The 21,770-nt window shown below is 37.2% G+C and overlaps 1 protein-coding gene across 1 annotated transcript in view; it reads right to left on the bottom strand.

The window, feature by feature from the left end:
• Positions 1-1,489: 1,489 nt before the first annotated feature.
• Positions 1,490-21,770, bottom strand: part of MALRD1 (MAM and LDL receptor class A domain containing 1) — a 291,485-nt gene continuing 271,204 nt past the window's right edge. Inside the window, exons 36-40 of the mRNA XM_072851516.1 lie at positions 13,847-13,929; positions 13,664-13,754; positions 4,047-4,122; positions 2,359-2,415; positions 1,490-1,626 (exon numbers count right to left, since the gene is read on the bottom strand). Coding sequence (XP_072707617.1) covers positions 1,498-1,626; positions 2,359-2,415; positions 4,047-4,122; positions 13,664-13,754; positions 13,847-13,929 — 436 coding nt within the window. The 3' untranslated portion in view covers positions 1,490-1,497. The remainder of the gene's footprint in view (positions 1,627-2,358; positions 2,416-4,046; positions 4,123-13,663; positions 13,755-13,846; positions 13,930-21,770) is intronic.

Genomic DNA, 21,770 nt, shown 5'->3' with positions numbered 1-21,770 from the left:
AGACAAAGTTTTTGGGTGGGCTACGGAGCTTGGGAAAGAACTGAGGATACTACAGGGGATTACAGAAGAGAGGGGAAAGAGAAATAGGAGGTTTTACCATGCAGCAGAGGCACTTATGAGCGTATTGTTGGAAAGGTACAGAGAGAATGATGGACAAACATCTGTGGGAATCATGCCTTGTTACTTCTGCTACCCATGAAACAACATGCCAGTCAGATAAGAAAACCTAAGTCAAAAAGTAGTTCTGTGGCCCTAGGTAGAGAGCTATGGACTACTGTTATGCTACTAAGAAAAAGTGAAAGAAAAACAAAACAAAACCCCAAAGAAGCAGTCCCATACATGATGGAATGAAGCCAGGCTTCAATGTACTTTTCTGTCTAGAGTCTCAAAAGTCTAATAAATGTCAAGCATTTCAGTTTTCTCTGAATGCAGGTATTAACAGAGATACTGTCTACTATCCTGATGTCTGTTTTTATGAAATTTGAAGGAGCTTAGTATCTTTGAAACTTGCCGATGGGTTTAAAATTAAGTAGGCTGTAGAAATACAGTGAGGGAGGAAAGCACAAGTACAGCAGGAACACTTAAGCCTTCAAGCTAAAAGTGACCACCATATAATTCAAGTGGGCATTATGGAAGATGACATATTGTCAGGTTATTTAAAGTGTAAAAACTATTACAAGCTATGCCTGGTATCACAGAGGATGACACTCAAAATCAGGAGGCAATCCAGAATTCCCCCCCAATATCTTTCTCATGTAGGCATGGGACAACGTAAGTTTCAGCTGTGTGGGAGGCCAACCTATTCAGCAAAAATACAGTTTCCTGAACATGCTAGTTTCCACCCTCTATCAACCACTAAGCTAAATATATCAGTAGCACTGTGGTCAGCACTGTAGAGCTGACCAGAAGGGAATTTGGTCAGATATAGCTATCAAGGTTAATAATAAACATATTTTTTAAAAATAAGTGTACATACCAGTGTGTCACATTGATGAATCACACGCTGAGCTGATATGCAAATCCATGATTCATGACCATCTTTGATTTAGCTCGATATGTTTCTAATTATACAAAGACTTTTCTTTTGCTTCTGCTCCTTGGAACACTAAAATAGCCATTTAAAATCCCTTTCTAATGCAAAATTACAGAAATATTAAAGTAATCATTTCTCAAATAATGGACATAAAATTATGATTCCCAAACCTCAAGAATCTGGATTTGATTAAACATTTTATTAACATACTCAAATTTGAACTCTACGTATGTAAAATGAATTCATAGTTACAGTTACCAATCTCTTTCTGCACCAACAGAAATGACAGAAGACTCTATATATGTTTTACTTATGTATGGATTCCATTTTTAATATAAAGTTACTTCCTGAACATAATTATTTTAATAAAAGAGTTATTCTGTGAAGAGTTATTCCTTCATATTGCAAGTGCTACAGTATCATGACATACTTTCAGATTTTAGAACAAATCTTCAGGCAAAGAATTACAAGCAATATTGATCCTGTTTTATGTCTATTTTTAAGGAACTGCATAATTTGTCCATGTCTTCTGATGCTTGACCATAGAGAGGATTTGGAAAAGAAGTAGCATTCACATCTTCATTAAATGGATACTAAAAGAAAAAAAATAGAATTACGTTTTAAAAACAAGTCATTCAATTCGTTTGTTAGAACGTACATATGAATGGCTGTACATTCATTGCAGAGGTAACATATGATGTTAAGTTCAAAGAAAACTATAAAATCTCTAAACTTTTTAGACCAGATTTTCAGCTGATAAAAATTAGCATAGCTCCACCAAAAACATTATCTGCTGCATACACCTGATCAAGTCATTTAACCTTCTGCATCTGTTCCCACCTTTGTTTTACTTGTCTCCAGAGCTCTTGCTCTAACACACATATAATATTATTTTGGGAAAATCAGTGTACAATAGTGTAATTGCCGTGGGTCACTAATTTTGGTACATGGTATTGTAATTTAAATGACCAGTTCTAATTCTCTTGAATGAGGAGTGTATCAGAAAAGAGATAATATGAACCCTTCAGGTAAGGACTTCTGTAGTTCTAAACATTTTCTTTAGCGTCTTCCTTACTGGAAAGTGTTGAACTACTGTATGGTGTAACAAGTAGCTACAGTAAGCAACATTAAAGAAATTGCTATTACGAGGTCCTTGTCAGCCAATCCAACCCTGGTCATCTTTCTCAGATTTCCAGAGGTGTTAACATTATGAGTAGCAATATACCATTGACTCTAAGTGACTTTTTCCCTTTCCTCTGCAAATGAATTTTATTTAATAGCCCAACACATATCCTACTTTAGAAGAGAAATGTGTTATTACATACCTCATTCCACGGAGAAACACTGATTTGAACAGCGGGTGAGGTGGCATACCCAGGAGACTATAAAAAGAAAAAAAATGCTTCAGAATATTTTTAGCGAGCTGCAAATAATATTCCAAATATATCCTTCCACGTGGCTGTCAGAGTCACTCTATGGATCCAAAACTATGAGGCAATATTATAGGCAAGTGTGTGCAATGCTAGGCCCGCATGGTTTTGGTGTTCAGAAAGGTCTGGGGAGAATTGTTCTTTCTTTACGAAACTTACAGACACCACAGTGTGTAACTTGTGGGTATTCAGCTGGAGATAAGAGCTGTTGCTTGTGTTTTACCATATCTTTTGATTAGTGATACACCATTCAGATTTAAGACTCATCAGACTCAGAAAAAACTCATAAGTCTTGTTTTCCCTTTTAAAGGAAGAATTAGTGAAAACATATATTTCCCCAATCTTAAAGAAAATAGAGCAAAATCTAGTACAGCACTGGACTTCAATCACAGTGCCTGGGGCTGTCTTCTATGAAAAAGTCTGTACTGACACTGTGCTTCTGTTTTTCAACTTGCTATTAAATGAAGCCTGTCAGGAATCTATTTTAACTAAAATAAAAATGTCCTGATAAATTGGACATGATTGTGATGGGAATGTTTCCAACTTGGAGCTCTCACAAACCGCAACCTGTAAGTGAATTAATTTGATCTAATGTCTCTAAAATCAGGTGTAAGGAACCTTTTATAGAAAGTAAATGGCATGTCATAGTTAATCCTATTCAAAGCTGCAGTGGAAGGACAAGCAAGTTTTATTTTCTATTTCAAACCAAGCCTAGTTCTTTCAATGCTAATAAGGGTAGTATCAAAATGAGGGCAGGAAGGATGTTTTAAAGATTTTTTTTTTTGCTCCTTTTACCTCCAAGGTGCTTTGTCTGTATTATTTTCAATGACAAATCAAATAGCAGAGATAGCTGCATTTTAAATCAATCGTATTTCTCTTGTTAAATGTAAAACATAAATTTTAGCTACCACTGTAATTTGATAATTAAATCTTACCTTGAAATCTTTTGTTGCAATATGTTCCTTTTAGATATATATTTTATTCACAAACTTCTTTGTTACTCTAGCAGACTCTCAATTATGATCAACAAATGGTGTTAGGGAAATGTGTGACAAAGTGTTTAGTGTCAAGGTGAATTTTACAGTGATGGGAACAGTAATGCACATTTAAGGTATTGCAAAGTGTTATAAACTATTTTATTAAAGTTAAGTGAGTGTGCAAAGGCAACTGGGGTGCTGAATCATGCATTTTGTGGTTTTGCTGTTGGTGGTGTTTTTTTGTTGTTGGATGTTTACTTTGTATTTTTTTTCCAGAAGCAAAAGGAGGCAAGTCCCAGTGAGCTTTTCCTTCTATACGTCTGGCTAAATATTTCATCCAAAACTCTTTTTTCTCAGATTCAGCAGCCCACAGTCAGTATTCATTATAAACATCAAGATGTTCTCAAAACTGAGTTGATTTCAAATCTGCCTATGTTTTGAAAATGCACTGGAACTTATCTGAGTGATGCACCAATTTTTAATTCTTACTTCTTTTATTAAATAGCATTCAGTGAGGGATTACACTGTTTGTTTTAATGGAAAACTTATTTGAGGACTACAAGCTCATGTTTTTCTGAATGTATAGAAGCAGCTATTGCTACTTACCTTTACTTTCCTAGATGAACTAAGGTCTTCGTACAATGGGTTGGCAAATGAAGCATTAGTGGTTTTCTCCAGTTTCCTTGAAAGGTCAAGCAAACAACAAGAAAACCACCCACAATATCACACAGGTTGTCAAAGAACCAAACAGTTTCAGGTTGAAAAGATTTGAGTCAAAAAATACAGATGGCTAAATATATTTCCAACTGAGCTCTACTGAAAAGAATGAAATTAAACCAATGTTCTGTGTAAGTTGTGTGTAGGTTAAAATAATAATTTTTCATTTGTTGCTGATAAAAGTATATATACTTTTGGGTATGCATAGAGTGATTCGGTATTCATAAAATGCAGGTACAGTGCTATACATTAACTAAACCATGATATTAGCTAAAAAGTTGCATTGCTATGTGTTTGCATGTGATGGGATCATGATCTTTCTGTGTTTTGTTACTAATCACATTAGCAATTTAGGAATTAACATGGTCTTAGGCTCCGAGTTCAAGAACTCTTTAGTTATTTAGTTGTTATAATAAGTCTTTTTTCCAATGAATTAAGAAAGAACTTGCATTTTAGGTCAAAATCATCAGAATTAATTTTGAAGCTATAGAAGCTCCCCATACCTTTTGCTACGAAGTCAGAAATATTTAAAGAATCACTGAAGTTATTGGAATGCAAAGGTTTCATGAAAGAATACAACACCTTAAGCAATTTATAATAGATTAATAGAACAAATTGTACTAATTATGGGTCTCATGTCCATTACCTCAGCTAGAAGTTTAAAGATATGCTTTCCTGACAGAGGCCTTCACATATTCCTTTTTTTGGAAGCACTTGTGACCTGTGCAGTTAATCCCATTAATTCTGCAAAAGCAAAGGATATTTGGGGATGGAACTTTCTGCCTACATCTAAAGTTTTTTTCCATATAGATGACTGGTTGCTAATATTCCAGAATGCTTGAAATCATCCAAACTGTTCCAATGCCATATAAAAAGCAACAGCTGCATTAGTTAAAATTACTGAAGAATAAAGCAGAAGCCCACTTTCTTTTTTTCAATCCTTGCTTTTGAAGAGATGCATTTAGTTGTGGTTTTTTTTCACTAATGCTTTTATGAATAAGAGCATATACATGCCTTTGTGTATATAGAAAGCTGTGATTGTACAGTATTCTAAAATAAAAAGTTCCCTAAAGCTAATACTCAATCTCAATGATTGAGAGGTGGGGTTTCTTGTATTAAAAAATGTTTGTATTCCAAAGCTACTCCTACAGATGGTTTAAGCAGTGTCTAGCTAGGAACTGATAGACAGGCTCTGTGTTACTGTGGCAGGCAGGACTGAGGGGACAAGAGCAATCATGGAGACACAGCCAATGGAGATGTTGGGAAGGGAAGCTGTTTTTCCTCAGTGAGAGCCACAGGGGAGACACACCGCATGATTTCTTTTGCAATGAACTAAAACCAGAATGCATGCTTAGGAGAAAGCACAGGTAGGCTACAGAAATATATCACCTTATGAGTTAAATCAGTGCAAGAACCTAAATTTGGGTTTTAGACTAAACCAGACATGTGTCCTTAAAATCTTTCACAACAAGACTGCCAGAAAGTAATTCCTTCTAATGCCAGTCTCATAATTCAGTTTGATTACCTGACACAGCAATGTGGAGAGCTGAATATTTGAACCCATTGATTTGTTCATTTGATCTTAATCTTAACCACAATAAATCATGATATTCTGATGCTTTTAGTTAGTTTAGTGAAGCTATAATGTATTAGGTTATTTATATGCCTCCTAAGTGTATATTTGCATACTAATCCTCCTGAATAAACTCCACAAAATGTACACAGAACTGATTTTTTACTCTAAAATCACACCATGGCTCAGAAAACCTGAGGCCAGAAGCAAACTCAGATAAGAAGTTTTCAAGGAACTTGGCTCTGCTTCTAAACTAGTGCCCAAAGGGCCAGATTTGCATGCCTTAATTTTGGTGTCTCATTTAGACATTACAAACCAACCGTATGGCCTAACAGCATGATACAGAATTAAGCACATCGATTCTGCTTACAGTCATTGGAGACACTTCCAAGGGCAATGCAAGTCACACAATTCACAGTGGGAACCACCTTTAATGTGCCAATAGGAAATTATAAGGATAGAGACAGGTCTGATTATCTTTCATCCCCCATTCCCTCATTGAACTTAAGCAATTTGTGCAAGACATATATATAGCTTATTTGGGCAAGAACACACTGAGTACTTAGGTCTGTCCTGAGGGCAAGAAGGACGCTGAACACAGATCTCCAGCTTCCTGTGCAAGGAGAATAACTAACCAGCAGGACACTGTGCCAAACTGTGGGCACCAAAGAGAGTGCTGGCTGAGTTCTTCAACAGCGTGTCTGTGGTTGCTGTATTTAGTGCTGAAATTGGTCCTGTCTATGTGTGTGAGGTTTTCTCAAGCATGAAAATTGAGTCTTGCTCAGGTTGTCCGGCAGATTTCAGATGTCCCTCCACTTTAGGTCTGAATCATGAAAGAGCATAGGTAGTTGGGCATCTAATCTTAGGGACTATGGGAATTTTATGGCCCAAAATATGGGCTCTGGTTGAATTTATGCACTGCAGATTTAGGTGAAGTGGAGAATAAGCTTTCTTAATTTCTCTCCTGTTCTTAGGAACCTTTTTGCCAAAGCAGGTCTTTGGAAGTCGCCTTGAATATACTACCTTACATGTAACATATATGTTACACGTATATGCACACATATACATATATATGAATGTATTTATATAAACATATGTATGATTACACTTTGTTTGTGATTGTAGCAAACAACTCTTTCTAAGGCATTCCAATAATTATCCTTAAAAATTTCTGAAATATTTTCGAATTACTTAAAAGACCTCAAAGAATATACAAGTGAAAATTTAATCACGTTTACACAAGCGCTATAATCCATCAGTTGGATGAGGTGGTAACTGCCTGAAGAACTCTGTGCTTGGGAGCTGAGGTGGCATATTCACATTGTTTTACATGTTGTGCATACATCCCTAGGAGTAAACACAACACATTAGATCTTTAGTTAATTAGAAATATGAAGCTTTCCTTAGAGCAAAGCAATGGTATGCCCACTCCAGTATGCCCACTCTGTCACCAATATAGATACTGCTGAGGAAAGCATAAAAGTGCAGTACTAGTCAGTGGGGTAAGTGTTGCCATCTGGTCATCAGTTTACACCCTAATTTTAAACTGCTTGATCGGGCACTTTAACTAAATGTATTGCAGTGGCTCGAGTTAAGCTCACTCTTGCAGTGCTTGCTGTTACTTGACATAAGACTGCTGTGATAGAAAATGATAGTTTATTGCTACAGTAAAGAGCAATATGCCCATCACAAGGTCTCATGTTGGGAAGAAAGTTACGTATGTGCTACCACTGTACAGTAAGGGCAAGAGTAACTCATCACTCACAAAAATTACAGTCCAGAATAATTAATCAATGTGTAATGTTTATAAATCCCATTTATAAAGAAAGCCCATAAATACCAAGTTCAGAAGACTGTACGAAGCAGGGAATAATTAGGGTTAAAAATGCCAAGCATAGGATGGTTTAGAAAAAAAAATAAAGACTCAAACATGTGGGTAAGGCAGCTCAGAGAGAACTGGGTTTTCTAACATAACCAGAAATACCACAGTAGGAAAGAAGAGGATTAATCATCTTGGAATGAGGTCACATGGGTTGTAGATTTGCTAAGCTCATCTGCATTCTTTAGTAACAGAAACTACTGCCTTGTCATAGGTTTCTCCACTACAGCTTCACAGAGATGGGAGAAAGTTGTATACTCCACAAAATATCTGCCAGTGTATAAAAGGACTGCTGAGTAACATCGTGCTTTTTAAGGGAAAATTGAAGTATCTGGATTTCATTTTTTTGGATGCAATAGCACAAAAGTTTGTTCTTTTCAATGTGCCTTTCAATGAAAAATCAAATATTTCTTTCAGACAGTACACAAATTGGTAGGAAATATGGTACTAGAAGAATGTTTATCATCAGGTCCATAACAACAATGACAAAATCCTAGTGGGTCAAAGATTCAATTACAATTAAGCTACTAATTAAAATAATCCCTTAAAAGAATTCTTTATAGATATTCTAAAGCTTCTGTTCTAAACAGAAACTATAACTCAAGACCTCAATTTCCGAAGCATTTATAAAACCTTTTAAACTAAATTTAAGTTTGCAGGAGTAGGCTATATTTTGCACATCCCACAGAAGAAATGGGAGGCGTGATGCAAGGAGGGCAGACTTTCCAAGAGCTGCATTTAAAATCACCTACAAGTCACTTGGATGCTTGATAAGGCTGTTAATATGCTGTCTGGGCTTCCTAGGTCTGCACTTTGTACCTTTTGAGTAACTTTAAGAAACTTAATTATTTATTTTTTAAAAAAATCAGTCCTTTGCATCTTTCATCTTGGTGATCTTGAAGGCTATAGACCGAGAGGTTTGCTCTGTTCTTTCAGCATGCCATCTCTTGTTTCTTTGCAACCTTTCATATGTGTGGTGGTTGTGAGATGTACATTTCAGAAAAACTGAAGACTTCTGACTATAGCACTGGGTTTCATCCCTCAGAAAAAAAATATTCTACAGAAGAAGGAAGGGATTTAGATAGCAGCACTAGACTAATAAAACAACTCCCAAACAACAGTTATGGCTGCTGCTTCCTAGTTTTGTTTTTCTTTTTCTCATAAAACTGCACTTTTTTCTTTCATTCCACAAGAACAGCATCTGTCTCCATTCCAGTTCACAAGCTGAAAATGGTTCAATAAATGTCATTCTATTGTCATTCTGTTTATCACTTTGGGATATAGGAACAGAGGCATAGCCAGCAACGACCTCTGGCAGTCCTTCAGATCCACTTGGAAAGCCTCCCCTGGAATATGCTATCCATTCCTCCGCACCAGACCTCCAGAAGGGGATGGTCTAATCGGAGAAAGTCCTGGTGACAGCAACTGGGAATCATCACAATTGTAAGAAAACCTTAATCATGAAGAAAGGCTGAAAGCACTGAGGTTGTTTAGCCTAAAGAAAGGAGCCTGTAAGGAGGTATGACAACTGCCTTCAAGTACATAAAAAGCTTTCTGCAAGGAGGAAGGGAATGATCTGTTCTTGTCCATGGTGAATAGAAATGAACTTAAATTGTAAACAGACATAGCAGTTAGAAAAAAACCTTTTTAACAGTAAACTTTCTTTCTAGTTAGGATACCAAGATTGCCTGAGGATGCCATCAAATTCATGTTGCTAGAGGTCTTTAAGTGCAAACCCAGAAGCGATACAATTGAGTCTGTCCTGTGGCAGGATGAAAAATGGCCTCTGCGGGTCCTGTTTTCCCATGATTTTCTATCATTTTAAAATATTTTCTCAGAACACCTCAGTTTTTCACTCTTGCCTGTGCGGCAAGATACATTATTGATATGCTTTGGAAAATTTAATGTTCTGTGTTCATTATGACTGACAGGACTAATAAGGGCTGTGGTACGTTAGCATTGCAGCTGATGGCACAGATCAAGAATAGAAAAGAAACAAGCTGAAAGGATCCAGGGACATTGACTACTTCGGAGGCAGTAGCAAAGAAACATAGCTTAGCTGGGTGGAAAGTGTTTGATTCTCACTTTTTAAAGTAAAATGAAGCATGAGAAAGCAACTGCAATAAAATGGAAGCTAAACCAAAGCTTTGCTTCTATTTGGTCAATAAGGACAGATGCCACTGAAGGAGTGGAGTAACTGGCAGCCTTCCTTTCTGGACTAGAAAACGTCATCTCTGGAGCACGAACAGGAATGTGAGAAACTTATAAGCTTCCTCTGATTTGGGGTTTCTATACAAAAGTTTCACATATACCCAACTGGGAGCTGGGAAGTAGCTTGCATATCTGAATGCCATTGTGGTAATGAAGTAAACTGCTGCCAAGCCATGTGGCGGGCTGCTTTTGTCCATCAGGAAATAAACTTATATGACTACTTCCAGTAACTCCTACTCAGGCACTGAAGACTTTAAAGCCTGCAGATCAGAGATGAAGTTCTTGCTAAGGAAGGAGAAGAAGGAGAGAGCCAAGTGGAAGCAGGGCATTCTTTCTGGGTTGAAAGGAGGGATTAAGGCATGATCAATCTTTCCAGTGAAGAAAAAAAGGGACACATATAACTCTCAAATTCTCACCGCTGTTAGTGACAACTTTTTAGCCAGCATTGTCTAAGGGGTCACCAGCCTACCCTTACTATCTGCTACCTGGTTTTCTGGTGAAAAAATTAATTCTGTTGGACTCTGAAACTTCTCCTCCAGCTCTTGTGCACATTCCTGTGCTATTTACATTGAGGCATAGATGGACCTGCACTCCATTTTAAAATGTCCTGGGAGCTAACACCTACAACTGTTAATGTGCCTCTGGAGGACCATCTGCCAATGCCTGCATGTGTGGTTCTATACCAGTAAGGAAAAAGGAGACACTAATAGAAATTATTAAAAAATAGCTAGCAAAAGAATTTCTCAAAAGGGAGTAAATATGGGCTCAAGTGTGTGAAAGCTTCCCTGTGAAAGAATGGCCAAGCAGGCACTCCTACAGTGTCTCTGTTGCCTAATGACTTTAAGAAAACAACACAACTCAGGAAGGCTAAAAGCAGACACAAGCCTTTGAAGTGAAAATGAACTGTAGGAAAGTATTCATGTGCACAGTTAAATTCCTCTAGTTCATCAAAACCCCTTAAAAAAAAATCAGGAGTAAAATCGCATGCCTCTGTGTGGTGCTGTCACATTGTACATTCTACAGACTTATGCAAACACAAGTCACTTCTTATTCTAAAGCCTTATCTTAAAGATCCAAACTTCAGTATGATAACATTGGCTGCATTTTGACTAGTCACTTCTGATTACTGATTAAGCAGTTAAGGAATAACTTGCCTTAATTTACTACTATCTTTCCAGCTGTGATTTTTGTATACCAAATCATGCTAGGCACTAGGTAGTTGAAGAGGGAGAGACAAACTGCCTGGATGAGCTTGTCTTCTCAAATTCAAAGTTTCAGATTTCATTGTTTTCACAATTTCAAAATTTTAATCAAATTGCCATTTATTAGCTAGATTATTTCTTGATAAGTTGCCTGTAAAATACATTTTAACTTACATGTTAAGTCAACTGTGATTAAAAACAGTGAAAATAAAAATTTTTATTCTGTACCACAGGCAAAATGATTTGACAATCTTAGTTCGTAATAGACAAAACTTGGAACCACAAAAATTTCCATCATAATAACTTACCTTTTTGGCAGCTCCAGTGAAAACAATCAAGACCAGAATGAGCTTTGCTGTGTAAACTATCTAACCCTCTGTTTCACGGCTCTGATTCTCTTCATGTCAGGGCTGTAATATTTTCTTAGTGCCATAGTAAGAAGATCCTCATTCATCCCTGTTTTATTACATACCTAATAGGACACTTAAGTATGAGGCATCATACTGGAACAGGGTACTTTTTCATGTACAAAAAAGACTCTCTATTTTTTTCAGCATGTATAATTACAAAAAAGGAAAAAATATTCCTTGAATACAGATTGTGGGTAGAAGAGAAGTAGATGGCAGTGCAGTAACCCTTAATCAGACATTTATGAAAGAAAAAGGTAAAAGGGAGTGTTTAGAGCACAGAAGAAATAGCGTAAGAAAAAAAATAATTTGTTGATTAAAACACCATCAAACAGGTTTTGGGAAAAATATTAGACTTTTTTTTGCAAAAATATTAATTGAAATTTCAAAAAAAAAAAATCAAGCAGCTCTTAAAATACAACTTATCTTGCACTTTTGAGGTGCCTTTCCATATATGTACCTTAGCAGGTTGTATAAATGTGAATGAATTAAGTCTTAAAGCCCCTGTGAAGTAAGATAAGGAAATGCTATTATTCCCACTTTACAGAAGAGGAAGCAGACATAAAGAAAGTACGTGAAGCTATGCACTCAATTAACAGTAGCACAACCACTAAATGTTCCTGCTTCAACATTTTGCTTCTGTGTCCATAGACAACTCTACCTGTCAGGGGTAGCATGCAGTGTTAGGAGACATGTCAGCAGCAATAACGTCAGGACAGGAGTCTGCACAGTTTAGTAGATAGTTTGGGAGATAACAACATCCCCAAAGAGAGAAAGGTCTATAGCAGAGCAGAAGTTTAAAGGGAAACAGACAGCTCTGAAGATGAATTCTGGAGAAGAAAATGAGGGGTGAGGGAAATCTAACAACATGAAAAAGGACAAGGCAATGCACAACAGGACTTGCTGAAGGGAGGGAGGGACAGTGGTAGGTAATTCCTGACAGAGAAGGGTCTAGCAGAATAAGTCAAGAGATGGGCAGAGAAGAAATACAAGTGTTAGAGGAAAATAAGAAACACCTTTTTAAAAAAAAAAAAATCTTAAATTTGAGAGGAGAGAGAAAGCAGAGATTATCAGAGGGATGACAGGAAGGGCTACAAGTATATCTGTGAAATAATGAACTGTCAGTCTAAACCTTTGAAATAAAATAATTGGATGAAGAGATATCTCTAGTACTACTAGGACTGTTATTCAAAGCTCTTGAAATAAACTTTGAAATAAACCACCACTAATTTTGCTGATTTTTTTTCCTTTACTGAGGATACACTTTATGCTGTAGGATGTCAGAAGATAATTTAGTTGCTATTTGCACAGTACTAATAGCAAGCATAGTATTGGATGGAAGAAATAGAGATTTTGAAAAAAAAAAATAAAAATCACCATCTAGAGCACTCATTCACCATGAGTAAGACAGGTCCTTGTACCACAAGCCAAGAGGTCTGTACTGGGCTGATCCTAGTGCAAGATGGCAGTATTGGATAATGGGTGTGAGACCAAGTGTTAGGGAAAATGGGTGGAAGGAACAGATAAGGTGACATTGGTGAGACACATCTAAAGAACCACTGATTAAGATGACTAATAAAACATTAAAACAGCAAATCAGATTGTGAGTGTGTCTGTAGTAATTAAAGGAGAGGGGGCAAACACTAAGATTTGTAAAAAAGGTTGTGTGATTCTCCAGTCTCACAGTTTGCGTTTTTTCGAATCTATTAAAGCTTTTTCTGAAAAACCCTAATATTTATTCCATCCAGTTATCACAGGGAAAATTCTCAGATGTGTGTAAATATTGAAATATTTAGGGCAAAAATATCCCTCCAGGTTCATGTGGTACTCAGTAGCTTCAGGAATAGCTGTGAATCTGCCAGTAAGAAACTAATTTGGCCTCGGAGGTTTTAAGAAACCCTAAATACCTTCTATTTTTCACGTTTAACTACCATGTACAAAAATCAGGGCTATTGCTGTTAAGGTGGATAAATGGTGAATTTTATAATTTAGGAATAATCATACAATGTTGCAATCAAAACATTCTGAGCAGTCAAGCCGTAACTCATTGTTTCCAGACTGGGATCCACTAAGGTCAGCTTTTGTTGCAAAGCTAGGTTTTATGCTTAGTGTTGTATATGAAGGCAAACAGACTGTGGGGAGATTTAAAAGTTGAAATCAAAGAGACCGGGCAGTTAGCCATTGCTTTGTACCACATTTGTGTCTGCTTTACAAAAATTAAAAGTTTCACTTACGTTTCTGGCACTTTCTTCTTCGAAAGGAAATACAAGGCAGCAGCTGTAATTTTAATCAGCAAGAAACCGATACCCAACCCAATCCAAATATCTGCAAAATCAGAGCAATCAAAGACAGAAATAAGCAAAAGGAAACACTCAAAGAATGAATTGAAAGAGACTTCTTTCTTTTTCCAGACCCACCATTTCGAAGGAGACTTGAAGTTGGAGGCTGAAGAGGCTTAGCACTTATGTGGCAACGGTTTCCTTTCCATTCTTTTCCACATCTGTGAATAGAACAAACATTTCTGAAAAAGGGAGAAGTAAGGTTCATAAACAGTGACAAGCACACAAGAAATGCAAATCCTTTTGAGCACTTTTGCCAGTGACTAAAGCTCACCCAGGAATCACAAACAGCATCAAAGTTAATAGAATGCAATGTAAGCGAGAAATATACAAAACAAACCCAAGAGAGAAAAATAAAACAAAACATAGTTCAAAGATTAAAATTGGCTGCCTTGCCCATGTTGCCATCGTATTGTTATCCCACAGCAAAAGAAATTTGACTAATTTCCCTGTATTCCCCATGTGAGGGTTAAATAAATTCCTGAGCTGAGGATCCGGGACCCTAATGTAGAGAGAGAGACATGATCAGAGATGAAAAAAAAGGTTTTCTCCCCACACCTAATCTGTCTCTCTTTTGTTTTTCCATTTTCTTGTAAAAATGATACCCCTTCAACAAACACCTCTTCAAAACCAAAGCAATACATTTGAGCTAACAGCTGCAGCCATGTCAAATTATTCTAAATTTGCTGTGTGATTCAAATCCAGTGTTGATTTGAAGTAACCAGAATACAAACAATCTGACACAAGCTTTGATGTTTTACTTTACACTTGTTGCTTAACGGTTAATCACAGTCCCCAAAAAAGTGTGTATAATTTCTCACTTTAATTTGTCTGGGTTTAGCTTTTAGCAACATGCTTTCATTGTGGCCTTCTCCATCAGAATGAGGGGACCTTGGAAACCCAGGTGAGCATCGGCTGCCTCTGCTGAGACAGGTGGCAGTTGGGAGCACCCTACGCAGCCCTTCTGGGTACCCCAGCGAGTCTCAAAATGGCTGTAGGCACCTACATTTACAAAACCTAAATGATGACTAGTGTAAAAGGTTATTAGAGGGATAGCTACATATTGACACCTAAATTTCAGGCACCCCAATTGATGAGCTGAACCTCACCCTGAGTGTCACACTGGAATGACTTCTACCAACTTTTCAATTATCTGCATGGCTGGTAGTTTATGAGCTTCATAAATTTTCAACTTTTTTTTTTTAAAGGAGCATCAGAAAGAAATTATGGTAGTAATCCAGTTTTAGACCTACTAATGTCGCATGAATAGGAAATTAGTTTCACTTCTCATGATTTCTCTCTTTACAGTTTCACAAACTGTACTAGTGTGGGGGGGGATTGTATATTGAGTTGCTTTCTCACATTCATAGTCACCATTTTTTATAAAGTATTTCTATTTTATAATTGTGGTTTCGTCTCCTGCCCTTAAATGTATAATACGAAATCTCACATCTACACAATTAAATCTTTATATGAAGGCTATTTTATTTGAACATGTGAGAGAGAACTTTGTGGGTTTTGTCATGGTTTAGCACATGGTATTGCCTATGTGCCTTATCCTAGCAGACGCACACTGAGCTAACTGAGGCACTCCAGAGGGAGAGGAGTATTTCATTTTCCCAGAAAATGACTGAGTGTGGCAGATGTAGGGAGAGGAAGGGTAGGATGGTAGGAGCAGCAAGTATCTGTCCGCAGCCTCAGTGAAATTTAGGAGAATCCTGAAAGGATCAATGCATGTTGGAGATCATATCTATATCCCAGTCTCAGACATGGCAGGAGGAAGGTAACTTCACTAAAGACCAAAAGAGGCTGATGTGGGATTTGTTGCAACTCAGGGGACCACGGCAAAATAGTGGGCAGAGAACATGCCAGGAGGAAAGTACCAGCCCTACTCGAACAGTGGGCAGAGAGAGATTTATTTAACCCATTTTACCCCACAGACGTGAGTTTTCTCTGGTTAAAGGATTACCTTGTTCAAGATTAGTAAGTATACCAATGAATCTTAGCTTTAGAGTCTGGAGCCAGTAGCATATTCTGACATGCTCATTTTAAATAAAAAGTGGCACAATTTCAGCTGACAGCTCTGGCTCAGCTGGAGAACCATTGTATTCAGTGACTGAAAACACCTGGTCCCTTCAGTCCTCCTTCTTCTTCAGCATACTACAAAAAATCATGTCATTCATAAGCTGTTGTTTTATGCAGACTGATTTTATACAAAAGTCAAATTGCAGTTGGGCTCATACCAAGCCCTGTGGATCCATGTAGAAATATTGCAATCTGATGGTAATCACCCATCAAAATAATTTTCTGATTGCTCTTGATTGTATAATTTCCTTTCTCCTCATTTGCCAGATTTTCTGTTGAGCTAGATATGCTTTTAACCAAAATTGCCCTCTTTCTTGTCACTGCAGAACTCACCTGACTGTAAAAGAAAGAATGAGAAAACAGATTTGCAGCTGTGCACAAGCACTAGTCAGACATGGCAAGAGAGGTGCCATCTGCTGCTCTGGAGCCACCGGGGCATAGCTCACCTCAGAGCTGCAAGGAGGTAGTTCTCATAAAGCAAGTGTGTGTACTGGTAAGAGTATGGGAAAATCCTACTACCCGGTAATAACTAAATATATCTTCATATGCTATGTTTCCATTTATTGATGAAATATTTCCACATACTCATGCTGTGTTTGAATTATGGATAAAAAAGTTAAGCACCTTTTAGTCGTATAGATAACTAGTTTATCTTCTTATACATACATACAGGTTTTATAATCAACTACTAAGTACCTTAGGTTGGCCATTTATTCCCCTCCAAATCTCTGAATCCCAACAGTATTGTTTTATGTTATATGACACATACCAGTTAGGAATCTGAAGTCAGACTATCAACATGTGTAATTTTTGCCAGTGAAATGATTTTCCGCTGTGTGGAACTAGGTTGTTACCAAAAGCGTCACCTTATAATACTGCCATTGCTTATAAAAAGAATTGGGTAAAAAATGGATTAAGGTGGAGCAGAGATAGTACCTCTGAAACTTGGTAAGTGATTAGGACAAATTAAAAAACAAATAAGTGTGAAAAATATTGTAAAGCATGAAGCATGGGGACTATTTATAGGGAGAGGGAGGAGGAAGGCAAAAAAGATGAAGAAAGTAAAGACAACACAGCTAATCCTCAAAGACCAGGATGGAAAAGGAGTGCTAAACAACAAAAAACTTGAAGAGCGAGTATATCAGTTGGTTAAGAATTCCCACTTATATCTTCACACATTAATTTATTTGTTCATTTTTATCTTTGGCAGGGGAACTTAGCAATCATTCCTGCCACTGACATAAAATATAAGACTACCAGAAAAATCCAGGTTATAATTTGGAGATTTATTCAACTCTTCCTAAGGTTTGGCTGTTCATTACTTACAAAATGCCATCTTCTCAAGTTAAAAAAAAAAAGAGACAATAAGGGTTACAGCAAGATGAGAAGCCTGAAGCTTTCAGTGAGGCTGCAAGAAAAAAATGGGAAAAGTGTTCATTAACATCTTTGGTTCTCAGCTGATACAAGTACTGCCTCTGGCTTTTACTGAAGCCAAGCATTTCTGTGCCCAGAATAGAGGGGAACTTATCTTAAACATCCAAAAAAATCTTGTTTTATAGATGTCTTACAAGATTTTGATCCTTTTACATCTATCCTCTGTAGAAACTCCAGCTGATTACAGTGATAGCTGTGGTGGAGAAATCGCTCTCTAACTTGAGAGGAGAGAATAGAATGAGATTTTTAATGGCACCAGTATCTGCTGATAACACAGGTTAGAGAAGATAACAGTTATAGACCATGAATTTAAAATAAAATATAAATAATTCTAAACAAGCTACTCCAGTTATTTCACTCCATTGGAAAGCTGAGGGGTATTTTCAAAATGAATAAATATTATGGGCATGGTCTTATATAGGATAATAGGAGGTTTTGATAAGAAATGCAGAAGACTGAGATTGGTTTACAGATCTGAAAATGATATACCTCTAGGTATAATTTTCTGTTAAACAAAATCCAGAAACCTTTTCAAGCTGTAACCAACCAATCAAACTATTTTGGAAGCTAATCAAAACCCATAAAACAAAACACAAAACCTTTTGTCCTTAAGGAATGAGATACATGTACCCGCTTCTCTGAGTCTGACTCTTTGCAGCCTTCTGCCTGTGCAGTCCTTTGCAACTGTGTGAAGTGGGTGTTGAAATGGTGTTATTCTCATCTGGTGACATTTCCTATAGACTTTACACTCTGTCCAATGCATGTAGGACTGGGTGGTTGATAAAAGAACAGAAATCTCCCTTTTCTCGTCAAGGTATAAAATAAAAATATCAGGAAAAAAGGTGGGAAAGGCAAGTTCCAAACCAAATGTGGTATTAGTTCATAGTGTTTTTGAGGACATGGAAAAGGTTTCCTTAGCTGTTTGTACTGAGGGCTCAGAATACATATTCCTGTGCTTTTGCAATCACAAAAATACAGTCTCAACCCCCAGACTTGGTCCTTTGGCTGTTACTGCAAACTGTATCAGTGAATAACAGTAATAAAATCAGGCAGCTTTATAGGAAATGAAGTCAAACTTCAACTTTCTACTCTGCAGTCCTTGACACATGCAATCCTGAAGTGAACTTTAGTGATTCTAACAGCTTCAGGTAGGTCACAGCAGCCTGCATTACACACCCAAGAGATAGCTCACTTGAAGTCCAGTTAATGAAGGAGAACACTCTTAATTACCTACAACTGCTGTGCATGGACTGTACTTACAGTGCTTTACTTTCGGTTGGGAGGCAGATAAGTTGCTTCTTCAAAGTCACTATTAGCTTCCTCTGATGAGAGCAGTTGGGGATGCACAAATGCTGATGCGGTGGAAGGACCTTACAACGTGCAAATCAACCATATCTTCTGGGCAATGTGTTAAATCTTCATTAGTAGGGTAATGGGAATTTTGAAGAGCTTCCTTAATAATCCTTTTCTGCTATTTTATTTTTAAGACAGACAACTCTGAAAAGGCTCTGAATTTATCTCTTGAGCCATGAAGCTGAAATTCCATATTATTTATGTACAATTAATTTCCTTGGACTAATTACATCTTGACTAATTAGCAGCAGCACATTTTACATGAGTCTTAAGCTTATCTGAAACATAGAGATAGCCATTGCAATGCATTCAGACAGGAAGCTCCTCATGGTTGAAACAGGAGGAGCAAGAGAGAAAGACAGATGAAATAGCACTTGAATACTTCCATCCCAGTGCACATCCTAATCTATCCTGCCTGACAAAATGCCTTCTGCTATTAGCAAGTTCTTAAAGGAAAGTCACCCTGGAGGGGAGAATGTTAACCCTCCAAATTTGCTTCTAGGATTTCCAACTCATTATTTCCTAATATAGATATTGGTAATGCAGAGGAATGAACTTAGCATTGCCTGTGTTGCTGCATCCTGTCCCTGCGGTTATGGCTCATCTCACTCAGAATGAAAAATAAAAACCAGGCAAGATTTTTGTTGTTTTCGATGTTCATTCAGGGCAGGTTTAATTTACAAGAACATATCTGGCTGGTACACTGCTGCATTTCAGAATATCAAACTTTGTGCTGTATTAAAGGTAGCACATGCAAAACTCAAAATAAGTACAGATGTGTACTTGATTGCTCATTTTCCTCCTGGCATCTGATTCCTTACTTGTACAATTATTTTCTCCAGTCTGAGAAAGATAAATGCTATCACTCTAATGCATCAGTGTTACACATGGCTGTTAGGTAGGGGCAAATGATGGAAGAGCTTTGCAGTAGGGAATCAAGTCCATGACCTCCAAGAACAAGCATGAACATAGCTCCTCAATAACTTGGAAATAAAAAGTTCCAACAAGCTGTGTTTTCAAGGAAGACTTTGATACATGTGGAAAATTGAATGCTGAAATCTGTGGGGTTTGGGTTTTTTTTCTTTCCTTTTTTCCTTTTTTTATTCCCAACAATAGTAATTACTAATGTTTCATAATGACTAAGGTTGTTCAGTATAAAGCAGTGTTCTGCATTTACATTTTTGAAAGTTGTTAGCTTTTGGCAGTATACTGTATTGGTTTCACTTTTTTTCAAGAGCCCTCATGTTTTATGTTGAACCTGATAAAAGGTTAAAAAAATATTAAATCATAAGTGATGTTAATCTAGAAGCATTCAGAGCATTAAATACTAAGTAACCATTTGGCATCTCCTCTGCACTTCTTCAGATTTAATAATTTAAGTGCCAATCTTGTTTATGTTAAAAAGATTTGCATTAAAAGGCAGATTGAACATTAAGAAAATGTCCTGAAATGTTAATCATCTTTTGTGATCATGGAAATGCCTACAGAGTTTTTATTTTTACTTATTTATTTAAATCTACCCACCTGTGTAAAAGGAATTGCTCAACAAGTAGAAAACAGAAAAATTAGCCACTAGGCAAACAACAGTGACCATAGCTGCTTCTGCCCACAGAAATTTCATAAGTAGATGTGATTGAGGTACACTCAGTGTGTGATAAATGTAAAAACAGCACTAATTTATATTTTTGTCTGCAAGTGTCCGCAACATAGTTCACTCAGTTACTAACAGAAAACAATTAACAAATGGGAAGTACAGAACTAACCATTCTTACTTGCAAGAGCTCTCTCTGCCATTCTCAACACCTCTTGGCCAAAGTACACCTCTTTCTTTGCTGTGAGACACACCTGCTTTTCTTATTTTTATCTGAAACATTTGTCTAATCTGCTAAACCAACCCACAACTTAGTTCTTTGCAAAAAACCAGACTTTACATCCCTCTGCTATATCAGTGAAGAAGTTTCTCTGCTCACTAGCCTTTGCAATCAGTGTTATGCAAAATAAGCTTCACTAGATGCTTATGACTATGATGAAAACAGCAACTCTTCATTCCATTATGAGAAAAAAGTAACCTCTACTTCAGCAATGTAGTTATCTGTTTGCATTCTAGCTGTTATTAACAGTATACTCAAAGAAAAAATGTCATACTCTCTGATTAGTCTTTATTGTCGAATCAAAGTATACAAAATTCCAATAGTGAATGTTGCGTGAATGGCCTCAGAACATATCAACCTTATGATGAATGTAACCTGTTGCCTGCTGTCTGTAGCTGGAATCACATTATTCTGTTTGTGACTAAGCTCAGAGGAGATGTGGGACAAGGAGAAAACTCTCTTGGAAAAGACAGGTGAAGCGGCTGCTAACCTTGAATGTCAAGAGCTTCAGATCAAGCATTCAAACATCACAGCTAGGAAGGAATCCAGAGAATAACAAACTCAGGAATGAAAAGACGTACAGCCTTTGGTATACTGCTTCTTAAAATCATGGAACCATGGGATGGAGATGGCAGAGAAGGTAAAATGTCTGGATACATCACCAGGTGACTATGAGTTAGCAATACTATGAAATCTTAGGGGGGAAAAAAGAAAAAGGAAACCTAAGTAGTACAAGAAGCTGTAGCAAGTAGATAAGGGCACATTAACCCAGTGGGAAAGAGTGGAATGTTCTCTGAAACACTGCGCAGTTCTGGCCATTCCTGTTCAGAAAGATGAAGTCAGAGTGGGACAAGGAGGAGGTAGACTACTAGTGTGAGCAGAAAAATAGACAGTCTATCTCACAAGAGGATTCCAAAATATTTCAGCTTGTTTACTTTACCGAAAGAAGAGCCAAAGACTGTTCTCTAGAAACACTTTGGAGGATGAACAACAGAGGTATTGAGGGGCTTTTAAGGTTAAAGGAGGATACCGGCACAATTGCAAATGGGTATAAACTAGCTATGAATACACTTATGAGGAAATTATTAGAAAGTATCCAAACAGAAGAGTAAGGCTCTTGTCATTCCTGCATTTCTCATGGTATGTTGCTTCAGAAGAGTCAGCTGTTATCCTCTGTACCTGGTACCACATACTCCAAAGAACCTCAGATGCTGGAAACTCCCAGTAACACAGCAAAGTAGAGAGGAATATGCAAGCCA

This window comes from Ciconia boyciana, chromosome 2, assembly GCF_034638445.1.
Source record: "Ciconia boyciana chromosome 2, ASM3463844v1, whole genome shotgun sequence".
Taxonomy (NCBI): domain Eukaryota; kingdom Metazoa; phylum Chordata; class Aves; order Ciconiiformes; family Ciconiidae; genus Ciconia; species Ciconia boyciana.
The sequence above is the reverse complement of the archived record's forward strand: the minus strand, read 5'-3'. Positions and strand labels throughout refer to the sequence as shown.